Here is a 12308-nt window from a genome sequence, read left to right as displayed (position 1 = left end):
TAGCTTGTGATACCAGAAAACCAGGAAGGAATGAGAAAGTGATGAAAGGACACAGAGGCCAGCTTGAAGGGACTCCCATTGGCCAAATCTGGAATAGTTTCAACGTTGAAGTACATGACAGTAATGGGTTATCACCCACTGGATAAAAGTGAAAACCATGAGTCCATACTGATACAAGTAAATAAAGGAATGAACCAAAAGTTTAACGAAGTACAAGAAATTCAGATAGTTTTGAAGTGACTTCCTCACAAATATTTATTAATTATAAATGGAAAAAGAGTAACCTTACAGGGAAGAGAAGCCTGGCAGACACCTCCTTAATCAAGTAATCAACATCACCAGTAATGGGACAAATGGAAATTGTGTGCCACCTGGTAGATGCCATGAGAAGACAACAAGTGTCACTTGGGTGATATTGCTGTCAAATAAAAACTTGAGTCTAATCCTGAGGACGCATTAGACAAACCCAAACTGAGGGAGTTCTACAAAATAACTGGCCTGTAGTCTTCAAAAGTATCAAGGTCATGAGTCAAGAGAAGACTGAGGCACACCCCCTGGCTGAAGACGATGCGAGAGCTGGACAGCCAAACGCAATGGGTAACTCCGGAACTGAACCCTTTTGTTATAAAGGAGATTACTAGGATTATTGGCAAAACTTGAAGGGGCCTGAGAATTAGATGGCTGTAGTGCATCCATGTTAACTTCCTGTCTTGGACAGTTATATCAAGGCTCTGTAGGAGAATGCACTTGTTCATAAAAAACACGCACTGAAGTATTCAGGGGTGCAGCCACTTACTCTCAAAAAAAGTTTTTAATACTGTACTTGGAACTTCTCAGGAAGATTGAGATTGTTCAAAAAAACATCTTGTAAACCCACTATTACGTTCAATAGTTTGCAAAAAAAGGCAAGGAAAGAATCACAACTAAGTTATACAAAAGTTGTATAAGTCACAGAGTCCCTGGGCTTCCATTTCCTCTATAAAACATGGGGGTTGGGTTGAATTATCTTTCAGGTTGGTTCCTCCTATTATTAGATTTTTTCTTGTGGGGAGGGCGGAAAAGGCAGGGATCATCCATTTTCAGAAGACTGTTCTCATCGTCCCTCAGAAACATCTACTGGCACATCTATGGACAAACGCTACTCAATCATTGTCCCAGCTGAGGGAAAAGCCTCACAGTCCAACCATAAGACAAGACTGTCGTCTCACTTTTTTCCATCTTCTTTTTCTCAGGTTCTGTCAAAGACACTACCCAAATCTCCAAGCCTTTGACAAGTCTCCTATTGAATTATCCTAATACAGTTCCTATGATTTATATTTTTCACTATTCCAAAAACTTCTGTACAGGTTCTCATTTTATCGATGAGCACAGTGTTAACCTCATTTTATAGATCTAAGACATTGCTGGACAGAAATCAATGGCTTATTTAAGCCATTATTTAAATTCTATCAAATAGGAACCAAAACCCAAACCTTGTGACTTCTAGTTCTGTGTTCTTTCTGCCCAACTCAATGGAAAAGTATATCTTTGTGTTGATTGACAGAAAAGTACATCTTTGAGTTTCTGTTAATTGTTCAAGAAACACGTATGATGCAAATTTTCCTGAGGTCCAGCACATATCCAACTGCCTTATCTGGCATCTTCACTCAGTGAACAGACATCTCATCCTGAATTGTCTAAAACGGAACTCTTGATTTTAAACTTCAAACCTGTTTCTTCCTCAGTCATCTCCATTCCCCCCCGTTACTAACACCCTAAATCTAGGCACCGTTCTTCATTTCTTTTCCTTCACCCTCACACCCAGAACACCAGCAGGCCCAAAGTATCCTGAACAATTCACTACTCTCTATTCCCTTGCTAATTGTACGTTTACTATCCCCTTGAAAACTCTTGCTCTCAGAGCTTTCTTAGTTTAGAACTTGGTTCTGGTTGGCTTGTCTCATGGAGTCCCTGAATATTAGCTGCCAAAATTTTCTCCTCTTCTCTTTTGTCACTGATGGATCTGAGCAGTCTTCTGAATGCTCACAACTCTAATTTAGGTGTGATCCTGAATCTCTGTAGATTGTTAAGAAAGGGAACAATAACATCATTTGCTGGCCTGCCCTGAGGGCAATTCTGCTCTGGTAGATGAAAAGGCCTCTCAAAACCCCTTAGAAATCGAGAACTGATTCTATAGAAAGTGAATAAAAGTAAAGAAAAAGAAAATGCTACAGGGAAAACATCACCACTGCCACTATCCACAGCAAAATTGATCAGGTCATAGTTCTCATTACTTCACTTGTGGCTAATAAAGTAAAGCTTATATCTATATAATATTGTTGTTGACTGGCTCAAAATGCAGCTTATGGCCAAGCCCCTGGGTCAGCCCAACATACAGCAAGCCCACCCTCAGGCACCCGTCTGCCAGTTTGGCAGGTCTCCTGGACAGTCCTGCGTCAAGACTGGGATATGTCACTGGGCTGCACATGAGGGGTGACATCACAGCAGTGAGCCTGAAGTGTGTGTCACTAACCCAGACATGAAGCCTGGAAAGACGACAGAATCATCCTGGATGTGTGCCAGGGAACACAATAGCCTACAAGGACTAGCCAGACAAAGGATCCCCTCTGCCACGTGTGTTTTCAGAGTCAGAACTCAAAATGATATTATAACTTTAATAGTGTATTAGGACTTAAGGTAGAAACTGTGTATGTGTGTGTGTGTGTGTGGCGGGGGTAGAGGTAGGGAGGTTGGGGGAAACGGAGAGAGAAGGTGAGGGAGGGAGGAAGAGAGGGAGGCAAACAAACCACACATTAGGCAGAGTTCATGCTCAAATTAAATGGCAACAATTAGATGTGACGTGCCTGTGGTGCAACTCCTACGGAATAATGAGGCCCCGATGACCTAGGGGATTCTTTCCAGTGAATTCTTTACTATCTATCAAAATTCAATCAACTCCTGATTTTTGTACTTAATATGTAAAACAGATAATCCCCAAATCACAACTACTTGACTTCAAAATATATTATGGGGCCGGCCCGGTGGCTCAGGCGGTTAGAGCTCCGTGCTCCTAACTCCGAAGGCTGCCGGTTCGATTCCCACATGGGCCAGTGGGCTCTCAACCACAAGGTTGCCAGTTCAATTCCTCGACTCCCGTAAGGGATGGTGGGCAGCGCCCCCTGCAACTAAAATTGAACATGGCACCTTGAGCTGAGCTGCCGCTGAGCTCCTGGATGGCTCAGTTGGTTGGAGCCTGTCCTCTCAACCACAAGGTTGCCGGTTCGACTCCCGCAAGGATGGTGGGCTGTGCCCCCTGCAACTAGCAACTGCAACTGTACCTGGAGCTGAGCTGCGCCATCCACAACTAAGACTGAAAGAACAACAACTTGAAGCAGAACAGAACCCTCCACAACTAAGACTGAAAGGACAACAATTTGACCATTGTTCCCCAATAAAGTCCTGTTCCCCTTCCCCCAATAAAAATCTTTAAAAAAAAATAATATATATATATATATATATTATGTAACCTATTTTTTAAAATGTGCGTATTTCTCTTCTAAATAATATCATAAATTAAATATACGACTTAAGCGAACATTAAAATAAATTTGGCACAGATCAATGAATGCTGGAAACTGGAAGATAGCCCAGAAGTTGGACTAGAGGGGAAAACAGCCTAGAATTAAAAATTTACCATAGATCCCTATATGGATAAGTAATATGACAGCACAGGCAAATGTATAGTTACGTTTAATGAACTAAAAGAGCTCTCTTATATTTTGTGGTGGTTGTCACTGAAGGTGAAAGGGGAAGTGCTTTGCCAGAGCAATACAGGAATCAATGTGAGAAACAGAATAAAAAAAAAAAATCAGAAGTCCTTGGCTCAGGCTGCTGAAACCAACCCACTGTACCATGCCTCCCATTCTGTCACCATGGTTGGGTTTCTGCCAACAGCTCTTAAATGACATCTTCTAAGTTCTGCAGAAAGAGGAAACAGCCAAGGGATCACAACAGTGAACAGAAGCGGCTGGGGCCGCGGCATATGTGGAAGCATTTGTCTTCCAATGAACTATTACTTTCTTTTCAACTCAACTCCAGCTTTCAGCATCAAAAAAGATGTCCTACAGGCAAAACGCGTTCAGAGGACAGAATCAGAAGACAGCGCTCTATCTTACCAGGTTTCCTACGGACAAGACATGTTCAAACTGTGGCGTCATAGGATGGTGCTCCATTGCCATAAACAGTGTATTCAGGACAATGCAGATGGTGATGGCCAAGTCCACAAAAGGGTCCATTACAATCAAGTTCACAATCTCTTTCAGTTTTATCCAATAGGGGTGACACTCCCAGATGAGGAAAGTATTGGCAAATTTATACCAGCATGGTGGGCATTTTCTCTGAGACTCTTCCAGCTCTGTAGTGAGTAAAAACAAAAGTGGCCCCTCAATCACATTAAGAAAACAAAGGGATAACTATAGATCCTCACTGGGGCGTTACCACTATTATTAACGTGGGAACAAAGGTGGCTTGAGGGCTGACTTTCCTGCGTGTTTCCCTCTTTTTCCCTTCTCTCAAAGGGACAGAGGAGGCATCATCACTTCCAGTTAATAAGGATCTAGTTGTAAACAAAACTCAATCCATCCGTTTTGGGAGCATAGCATGGTGGTCAGGAGCTTAGCTTCTGGAGGCTGACTCTCAGCTTCAAATGGCTTCAGCACTCCCAAGCTGTGTGATCTCAGGCAAAGTATTGACTCCTCTGTGCCTCAGTGGCCTCATCTGAAACAGCACTTACTTCACAGGTTATAGAACTAAGTTAAGTCCTATTATCCTCATCCATTCATTAAGGATTCATTGAGTTGATGTGTGTAAAGCAGGTGGCACAGTGCCTGGCACAAGGTAAATCCTCATTAAAAGGGGTTATATTATATCATACATTGTATCATTGACTTATTATCAGAGAAGCCGTCGAAAGCACAGACTGAAGCAAAACGTACCTGGGTGCAAATACCAGCTCAGATACTTGCCACCTGTGGGAGCCTGAGCAAGTGATTTCAATTTCCTATGAGAATTAAATGAGCTAAAAAACATATCAAGTGCCTGAGAACACCCTAGAATACAGTAAGTGCTACAGAAATACTTGCTATTATTATTACCTTTACAGCAGAATCAGTGCCGTCACCCAAGCCACCACATGGAATGTGTCTCTTATGTCCCCAAAGAAATACCAATCAATGAGTTTATAATTCACAGTCCAGTTAGGAGTGTGAGCCGCATGTCCCTTTCTCCCTTCCTTCCTCGTTCTCATCGCTCTTCCCTCTTCCTTTCTGCTCTCCTGCCCTTATCAGCCTTTATCCTTTCCTTCTCTCCTTCTTCCTGTCTCCTTTCCTCGGTCTCTTTCTTCTTTCCCTTTTCTTTCTCTCCTTATTTTGTCTTATACTCTCGGTCTCTTTTTGTCTGTCTCTTTCAGAAGTAGAACAATGTTTTTTGTTTTGTTTTGCTTTTTCCAAATAAGATCTTATGTAAGCCCCAATATATAAAACAGATAAACCAGGAATTGCTCTAGTTAAGGCAGGAAAAAGAGCTTGGAGCTCAGTCCAATTGACTTCTTTCTTTCCTAACGTACTTCCCCAGAATCCTAGGGCTCTGATAAACATAGACTGAAAATTACTGGACTGGACAATCTCTAAGGTCATCTACAAAGCAAAGACTAAAAAGGATGACTACACAGTCAAGCCAGAGAACCGTTCAGCTGGCAGCTACAACCATGTAGGTATGAGGCCCTAGGTAACGAAGATCTCCTCAAACTGAGTATGAATAGGTAGGACTACGGAAGTCCAAGGACCTTGACCTAGGAGAATGGCCTTTAAGACGTGTCACTTTGCAAACCTGGCAGCATGGTACTCCTTAGAGGCAAGGCATTGGTTCTACAGGGCTGCCTATAACTGCATCCCCCTCGGCCCAATTCTGCTGACAAAACCAAATCACTCAGGGAATAAAAGAAAGTTTTCCAACGTTTCACTAAGAACAAGATGGCTGCCTTCAATTAGTCTGCTTCTCTTTTGCCAATCAGCTGGCTGGTGCCCATGGTGATGGCTTTATTTTAGATGGGGTGCTTTGGTTGGGTTTCTGATTGGCTCCCTGGTTGCTAAGGAAATGGTTGCCTTGGTTTTTCAGATTTAAGGGCCACTGTGAGCGCCACATGGGAGTCTGCGTGGGAAAGGAAGTCTGTGAAGAAAATTTGCTTTGGCTCCTTCCTCATAGAACTCCCTCCCTTCCCAAGGTAAATTTAGTTTTCTTCCCAAAAAAAGAAAATGAAAAGGTTCTCTTATTTCCATAAATTCTTGTAGTACATATTTGGAAATCTGGTTCCGTTCCTTTTTTTATCCCCTCCCTTCTCCAAATGTCTGCTGCTCACCGGCACGGCACGTGGAGGCTGAAGCAGCTACTGTTCACGTTTCTGACAGTTGACACAATTGTAATGTTTTATAATGAGTGAGGCTCGAAGACTTTGCCAGGCAACAAGGAGAAGTTCTCCTACCCTATGGGGCACCAAGAAGATTCCTAGAGGGAGGGATACGAGGTATGTCTCATCCACATTTCCTGAGAAAGCAACATCCGGGGGATCTTATCCGTTCCACCAAAAGTAAGACAATGTGGAACCTTAGCAGCTAGAAAAGATCAATTCAGTGAATAAGGAAGTTTATAAAGTAACTCACAACTTTGCAAACTTACTGGCCCCACATGCCTGGAATGGGGGAAGGATTTGGTCTGGGGGAACAGGTTAACATATGGGGGCGAGATGTCCAAAGGTTTGTGGGGTTTCCCTTACTTTGCTCCTGGACATGTTCAGAGAGGGCACTGTGGGTCTCAACCTCAGGAGTACTGGGAATTGTTTCCAGAGAGGGCCTCATAATTCTACCAAGATGGTAGCGTTAGCTGACCATGAGGTTTCTGAAGGCAGGGGCTTCTCTCAATTCGGTTAAACACTTTTAAGCACCTACTGTTTGCTAGGCACCGGGACTAGGCTGATGAACAACAGTCCCCACGCTCTGAGCTTACAGCTGCACCAGAAAGGCAGATAGCAGAGAACTGCACGGACACTTGACGTTTGGCAGCTGAACAAAAGAAGGAATAAATTGTGGCAGCAATAGTTATAGCCAGTTACCTCTACAGGGGAGTTTGTGAAACTGTTTAATCTGAGAATCAATACTATCAAGTACCATCATTACTGCCTCATTCTTATGTCACTAACTCTCTCCCCTTCTCCCACAGCTTTATGGCTGGGAAGTGAAACTATACTACTCTCTGCCAACACCCCACCCCCAGTCCTCTGAAATATCCCCACAGCTGATGGCTTTGCTGACTGAATTCTGCTGAGTTTACTGGATCCTGGTGAGCATGTTTGCAACAGGATGGGGGTGAGCAGAGAGCACCGGACTTTCTCATTACTTATAGTATTCTGGAATTCTCCACTGTGGTTTTTAAGCCATTAAGTAGGTAGGAGCCTGCTTCTTTGGTTTTAAATAATAATAATGTTAATCTTTGGATTAAAATAATGTCAGAGTTTCCTAACTGAAGGTCTGAGAAGCAGCAGGAACAATTATTCACTCAAGGCTGGCTTTTCCTGTTGTAGTGCTCATTAAATCCAGAGGGACCAGTGGTTGAATAGGATGGATCTCTCCTGATGTCCTTTAATTCCCTCTCATGTTATTCAGCTCCAGCCATTCTGTCTCATCAGTTTTAACAAAGGGAGTTAACCACGAGGAGAAGGGGTGGGAGGAACGTCGGAGCAGGAAAAGGTACGAAAGCTACTGCTACGTGAACGTGAGGGCTTAGAAATGGGGGCAAGAACCGGAATGGCTTCCCACTCAGGAACACAACTCCAGCCGTCTCTCCCCTGAGCTTCCCTTGCATCTTTTATTTTTCTGTGTCTGCCGCTTGGTGGAGGGTGGAGAATGAGTGTAGCAGGAAGGAAAGGGAAAGAAGAAGACAGGGAGAAGAGGAAGAAAAGGGAATAGAGAAAGACCGTAATGCTCCACTGGTTTATCACCAACTCTGTAGAGGGACGGAAGCACTAGGCCTCCAGAAGGAATCCTGCAGCACCGATCCCATCATTCCAAGCACAGCAAAATTCAGTGCAACAAACATTGTTTGAGCATCTACTTTTGCCAGATCCTGACAAGGTCACTGAGGTAATCAATAAGTAATTGTTGCACTATATTGATAGTTCTCCTGTTCCAAGGTCTTTGCTACTAATAAAATATGCCTGTTGGAGGTTGTTAGTTTTCTTTCTCAACTGCCATAGATACTCACACAGCTCTTATCTTGGTCTCTACGTGAAGAATAAAATTAGCCAAAGTTCTTAAAATAGTATTTCTTATCTTGGAATTCTTATGATCTGCAGTTATTTACCTGTACTCTCAAAGTACAAGCTACAAAGCTTAAAGATGTTCTATCAGACAAGACTCTCTATGGGACTGAAAGAAAACAGAAATAACTGAAGTTGTTCAAGTGGTTGAAAGCAGTTGTTCCAATATTCTTTTTACTTGATACGTTCTCCAGATTAGTCCAGGTAAAGGGCAACGCCCTGCCCATAAGTGCGGATGTAAACAAGGGAGTTCCTTTCCAGGATTCTCCCTTCACCACAGGCACCCCTCCCAACACACACACACAGACACACACACACACACACACACACACACACACACACACACACACAGTAGAAGTGGTATTGTGCTTAGATGACTCAAAAATAACTTGTCTCAAGGACACCAGGATACTTTTGAGTCTCTGTCTCAGGGACTGGTTATTGCTGGGTTAGCCTGGGTATCTGAAGTCTAAGAACAGCAATATGAGGCCTCAAGGATAATCTGAATCTGAATGGATAAGAAGGTGTGGTAGATATACACACTGGACTATTTCTCAGCCAGAAAAAGAATGAAATCTTACCTTTCGCAACAACTTGGATGGACCTAGAAGATATTACGCTAAGTGAAACAAGTCAGACAGAGAAAGACAAACACCATATAAATTCACTTATGTGTGGAATCCAAAAGACAAAATAAACGAACAAACAAAATAGAAACAAACTCATAGACAAAGAGAACAAATTAATAGTTGCCAGAGGGGAGAGAGGTTGAGGGATGGGTGGAAGGGATTAAGAACTACAAACTGGCAGTGACAAAAACAGTCACGGGGATATAAAGTACAGCACAGGAAATATAGTCGGTGATATTGTAATAACTCTTTATGGTGCCAGGTGGGTACTAGACTTACTGGGGTTGTAAGTTATATAAATGTCTTATCATTACATTGTACCCCTGAAATGAATATATCGTATGTCAACTGTATCTGAGAGAAAGAAAAGAATAGTTTGGATCTACAATGGGACAACTCAGCTATATCAACATGAATCAAATGCAGAAGATTCATGCAGAACCAATCAGAACCTTGGAAAGAAAACGTCGTCCCTGAATCTACCTCCACAGAACGTGAGAGGAGCCTAGAAAGCAAGAGGACCGCAACTGGACAGAAAGCTGACACTTGCTGGGGAAATCCTCCGACGCCAGGCTGCGTCACGAAGGAGCCAGCCACCTAATACTGAGTGCAGGCACTGCCAGTGACGTGACGGCAGACACGCGATGACTCCACAGTGGCTGCTCCTGCCCCTGTGGCACAGAGCGCCAGAGGGAGAGGGGCCTCAGCTTACCTCTTCACACATCGAATATATTTATGGATATGTGGGGGTGTTTGAAGACAGGCAGAATTAGGTGCAATCGAAACGCACAGTACCTTCAATCCTTAAGGGAAAATCAAAAGGGTTGTAAGCAGTTGAAAAGGAAAAGAGGAAGGTACGTTTTGGGGTAGAGGGTGTGAGGGGGGTTCCATCATTTCATATGTTCACAGTTCTTCAGTCTACGTGCCTTTATGCCTCACAGCACCCCACTGGCTCCTCAGGATGATGGTTACAAAGCCTCCCTCATGCTCGCACTTACGTGGTCCCTTCATACTTCTTCCCTATCTGTGTACAATGCTGGCAGCAGCTTTGAAGTCCTTATTAGATTCTCTGCATGCAGATTTGGGACGCTGGTTTCTATAACTAGTAGGCTCTATTCCTAAAGTTCAGAGACAATTTTTGCAAGACTCAGACCAAGTGAAGGGCTTATATTTCCCATGCACGCATATATTTATATATCTGTAGCTTGGAATGACATCACAGGGCACATACCTTCAACTAGTGTATTTGTAACAACACTCAGTATACTGTTGATCCTGTCTTTCCGCCCATAGGAGGCCAGTTGATCCATGGAAACTAAGAGAGATCCAGGGCCTTTCTTCTTAATTTCCACCTCAGTTGTACCCTGAAAAAAAAGGGAAAAAAGCAAATGGGATGAGTAAAGCCTTATAAATGTTAAGACTAGGCCTTATTGGATCGATACTCCACAGTATGGGCAAGAAAACATGCTCTCCGTGACATCTTTTTACTCTGATCCCATAGTCTATTCAGCCTAAGAAGTAGAGTGAAACAAGTTGGCATGGATCACCCTTAGTTCTACAGACGACAACACCAAGTCATTTAAGTTTGTACAAATCTACAGTGAACCCAAGAGTCTGGCTGGGACCCCAATACCTCATCTGCTCAATTCCAAATACAGAGAGTAGAAAGACCAGGTCGCATGGGGCAATGCCACAGAAGTAGGCCCTGCGTTTTCCTTTCCTAGTCCCATATCCACAGCATTTGACTAGAATTAGACCACATGATAAAATACGTCAAATTCACCTCTATTTGAAATTTCATTAAGGGCCATGACCCTGATTGCACCGAGTGTTACAGACACTGTTTCCTCCATGCGTAGGAGCTTCATCACTCTAGCAAACTGTTGCTTCCAAATGCCAGGCTTGGGCCTGACTGAATGTTGTTAGCAAGTCAAATTTCTACACCAAATCTCCTCCAAGCCACTGTAAAGAAGTATGGTAAGGTTTAGCTATCTTAATGAAATATATTGCATCCTATATGTTTGTCTTGTCCTTTTACACTTTTATTTTATGAGTTAACCTGCAATGTTCAAATTCCCAACTAAAGAAAAAGGGCAGAAAATACCACTGCATTGCTATACGAAATAATTTTTGCACGCCCCACTGTGGGCAATAGTGGTATGGGACATTCCAGCAGAGGGCGGCGTAATGTCCCTTGCTTATGCTCTTTGTGCCAACCTGAATCCTCGACATCAGATCAGGCTGAAGGGCTGGCTTACAGCCTAGCTGTCTAGTAACCATGCTGTCCACTTTAACACATTATCCATGTAAAGTTGGCTGCCCCTTCCATGGTGAAAGTAAAAGGGCAGAGACAGTACCATCAAAGGGCAGGGAAGAGATATGAAGCTAGAGACGTATCTGTCTGATCAGTACTAGAATGATCCTACCTGTTTTGAAAATAAAATAATTATTTCTGGAGAGCTATTAGAAAGCCTTTCTGTCCTTACATGTTTTAAATTTAAGAACCATACAGAAGACCACAGGTCTCTGCTTGGAGCCGCGGTGTGAGAGCAGAGTACAAACTGCTGATGCCAGAGTCATGGGGGACAGGCATTAAGAAAGTTTCTCCCCCTCTTTGACTGAATATTAGTTGAAAGGAGTGCTGTGGAAACTGTAACCGAGGGAGGCATTATGCTTCCAGCAAAAGCTCAAGGAAACGTATTGCAAGCAACGGTAGTAGCTATTGGATTGGGCGCTAGAGGAAAGGGTGGGGAGAGTCAACCATTAACGTGAAAGTTGGAGATAAAGTTCTTCTTCCAGAATATGGAGGCACCAAAGTAGTTCTAGATGACAAGAATTATTCCTTATTTAGAGATGGTGACTTTTTGGAAAGGAGGTAGACTTAAATAAATCACTATTGACCTGGCATCTCATGAAGCTGCCCCTTTCACTGAAGTTGTGAAATCTCATCATGTAAATAATTTCCATGTCTCTCTTTTGTAATGAACTAATGATATCCGAAGTAATGACATCCAGTATCTCTTAAATTTTAGTTCCACTGTACTGATATAAACATTTCCAAATAAAAATATATTAAAAAAAAGAACCACACAGAAGAAAGTTCCTGGCAGATTGTAATTTATCTTATCACAATGTTTCATCAAACTTTCACTGATTAAGACATTTGGTTCACCATAGGGTTTTGTCTATTTGGCAGAGCGACAGAAGAAATAGAAAGAAAACAGAACTGTTTCCTTGGGAATTCCTGCATCACTGCACAAACATATATATACGTAAGAATGACTAGTTAACCATCACCTCGGGTCATGATGAGGTATATTTCTTTGAGAAGC

At 42.8% G+C, this 12308-nt stretch overlaps 1 protein-coding gene and 1 pseudogene across 9 annotated transcripts in view; one reads left to right on the top strand and one right to left on the bottom strand.

Moving 5' to 3' along the window:
* Positions 1 to 12308, bottom strand: part of SCN8A (sodium voltage-gated channel alpha subunit 8) — a 164158-nt gene that overhangs the window by 41854 nt on the left and 109996 nt on the right. For all 9 annotated transcript variants that reach the window (XM_088799440.1, XM_088799442.1, XM_088799446.1 and 6 more), the window contains exons 13-14: positions 10208 to 10340; positions 4155 to 4393 (exon numbers count right to left, since the gene is read on the bottom strand). In XM_088799440.1, the coding sequence (XP_088655566.1) occupies positions 4155 to 4393; positions 10208 to 10340 (372 nt within the window). The remainder of the gene's footprint in view (positions 1 to 4154; positions 4394 to 10207; positions 10341 to 12308) is intronic.
* On the top strand, positions 11304 to 11915 carry LOC148759065 (10 kDa heat shock protein, mitochondrial pseudogene; annotated as a pseudogene).

The sequence above is a fragment of the Rhinolophus sinicus genome, chromosome 1 (assembly GCF_057876585.1).
Source record: "Rhinolophus sinicus isolate RSI-liver-muscle chromosome 1, RSI-T2T, whole genome shotgun sequence".
In the NCBI taxonomy this organism is placed as follows: Eukaryota; Metazoa; Chordata; class Mammalia; order Chiroptera; family Rhinolophidae; genus Rhinolophus; species Rhinolophus sinicus.
The sequence above is the reverse complement of the archived record's forward strand: the minus strand, read 5'-3'. Positions and strand labels throughout refer to the sequence as shown.